The 2383-nt window shown below is 45.2% G+C and overlaps 1 protein-coding gene across 1 annotated transcript; it reads right to left on the bottom strand.

Moving 5' to 3' along the window:
* Positions 1-207: 207 nt before the first annotated feature.
* On the bottom strand, positions 208-2383 carry LOC141613371 (uncharacterized). Its single transcript, XM_074432104.1, has 4 exons — positions 1700-2383; positions 1396-1591; positions 864-1241; positions 208-770 (listed from the first exon to the last, which is right to left on the bottom strand). Exons 1-4 carry the CDS (start codon positions 2381-2383, stop codon positions 208-210), a joined length of 1821 nt encoding a protein of 606 aa, XP_074288205.1.

Below are 2383 nucleotides of genomic sequence, written 5' to 3'. Positions count from 1 at the left end.
TTTTGAAAAACGAAAAAATTAAAATTTTAAAAATAAACCAACACCTAAAGCATATACTACCTCCCACCCCCCACCCCCCTTTTTTTTTGCTTCACGGACTGTTGAAAGGTCCTTTGTACACTAAATGTTCAGCACTTTATCAGACAAAGTACTGTTTCAGATGACGGATGTTCCAGGGTTTATTCAGGATCTGACCTTGCATGGTCATCAACCTGTATGCCCCATTCTTGACAATGCTTTTGACCTAATATGCTCCTTCCCACTTGTAGGCGAATTTGCCTGCCTTGTGATTTTGGTATTTTCAAATACCCTTCTGAGTACTAGGTCCCCTACTGCGAGGGTCCTGACTTTGACATTCTTGTTATATGTCCTGGCTACAGATTGCTTGTACGACGCCATACGTATGTAAGCGCTTTCTCGTAGCTCATGAACTGTATGTAGGCTACTAGCCACTTCAACTTGATTCTGCTCTGTCGTCTGGCAGCCATACCTATGCGTAGGTACCATAACTTCTGACGGTATCACTGCCTCCGCCCCATACACTAGGCTAAATGGCGTCTGGCCTGTTGCTACTTTCGGCGTTGTTCTATCTGACCAGAGTACCAATGGTAATTCGTCTGCCCACTTACCTCCTAGCTCCTCTAGCCGCTTTCTAAGGTTCTCCACAATAATTTTATTGCCGGACTCCGCTTGTCCGTTGGTTTGCGGGTATCTGGGGGCTGACTTCCTCAGTGTTATGTTCCAACGTGAACAAAATCCTTCGGTGTTATCTGATATGAAATGGGATCCGTTGTCGCATATGATTTCAGATGGTATTCCAAACCTTCTACTAATGTTTCACTTTATAAAAGAAATCATCTGACGTTCCTTTACTTCCGTCATAGCTTCAGCTTCAATCCATTTAGAAAAATAATCAGTCATGACGAGCATATACACTCTGTTTCCTGGAGCCCTAGGCAGCTTCCCTACTATGTCCATCCCCCACATCATAAATGGCCATGGAGAGATAATTGGATGCATTGGTTGTACTGGCTGATAGATTGCCGGAGCCGCCTTTTGACACGAATCACAGCGTTTGGCATGGTTGACAGCGTCTGCCCTCATAGTGGGCCAGAAATACCCATGTCTTAAGATTTTGTTAGACAGGCTTTGTCCTCCAGCGTAGTTTCCACACTCCTCGCTGTGCACATCATGAAACACTGTATCTGCTTCCATCTTACTAAGACACCTGAGACAAGGTCCTGCCAAAGATTTTTTAAAGAGAATGTTATCTATCAGGATGTATCTGGAGGCCTTTATCCTAAAACTTTGTGCCTCTTTCTTGTCTTTGGGGAGTTTCCCATCTCTTAGCCAGTCCATATAAGGTGTTCTCCAGTCTGGACCCCCCCTGATGACCTTTATCCGAGATCAAGACTCTTTCCCTTCGCACATGCCACACGTGCACTGCCTCCCCTGGGAGATCCTGTCCCGACTCCTTCTGAATAGTCGGGGTTAATACATGAGTAATTGGTATATTCGAGAGTTCTGCGGGCTGGAAGGTGGCTCCCAACGTGGCTAAAGCGCCTGCTTTCACGTTCTGGTCCCTTGGTACCTGAGTAATTTTGAAGGACCTGAATTTCAATTTCTACTCCGTGGCTATCTTCAGGTAGGCTATCATCTTTGAGTCACACGCCATGTACTCCTTGTTTACATGATTTACCACAAGCAATGAATTGCTAAACACCCTTAGATTCCTTACTTTGAGCCCCTGCGCCATTTGCATCCCTAATATAAGTGCCTCATACTCGGCTTCGTTATTAGTTGCCTTGAATTCACACCTGTCAACTTGCACCATCATATCGCCTTTTAGCGACCGGAGGACCAAACCTACCCCAGCTCCCCGCGCATTTGAGGCTCCATCTATGTATAGGGTCCAAACTCCGCTTTCCTGGTCCCCTAGTAATGTCAACATCCCTTTCTCTGCCTCCACATGGGTAGCAGGACAGAAGTCTGAGACGAAATCTGCCAGTGCCTGGGATTTTATTGCCGTCCTGGGTTCAAATTGTAAATCATATCCACTCAAGTGTACCGACCATTTAGTCATTCTCCCAGATAGTTCAGGTTTCCTCATGATAGTTTTCAATGGATAATTAGTTACTACGTGGATGGTGTGAGATTCAAAGTATGGTCGCAATTTATAGGAAGCAGTGACCAAAGCTAATACTAACTTCTCAAAAGATGTGTACCTGGTCTCTGCAGGAAGCAGAGACTTGCTGATATAATATAATGGATGCTGTATCCCCTCTTTCTCTTTGACCAAAACTACGCTTACTTCTGCTTCCGTAACCGACAGATACAGGAACAATGGCTCTCCTTGCTCTGGCTTTGCCAACAGTGGTGGCAT

Source organism: Silene latifolia, chromosome 11 (assembly GCF_048544455.1).
Source record: "Silene latifolia isolate original U9 population chromosome 11, ASM4854445v1, whole genome shotgun sequence".
NCBI lineage: Eukaryota > Viridiplantae > Streptophyta > Magnoliopsida > Caryophyllales > Caryophyllaceae > Silene > Silene latifolia.
Note: the sequence above shows the minus strand (reverse complement) of the source record. Positions and strands in the feature narration are given on the sequence as shown.

Coding starts and splice junctions, on each gene's coding strand:
- LOC141613371 (XM_074432104.1), bottom strand. CDS start 2,383: ATGCCACCACTGTTGGCAAAGCCAGAGCAAGGAGAGCCATTGTTCCTG. Junction 1,592..1,699: donor TTAGCAATTCATTGCTTGTG/GTAAATCATGTA, acceptor AAAATTACTCAG/GTACCAAGGGACCAGAACGT. Junction 771..863: donor TATGACGGAAGTAAAGGAAC/GTCAGATGATTT, acceptor ATTTCATATCAG/ATAACACCGAAGGATTTTGT.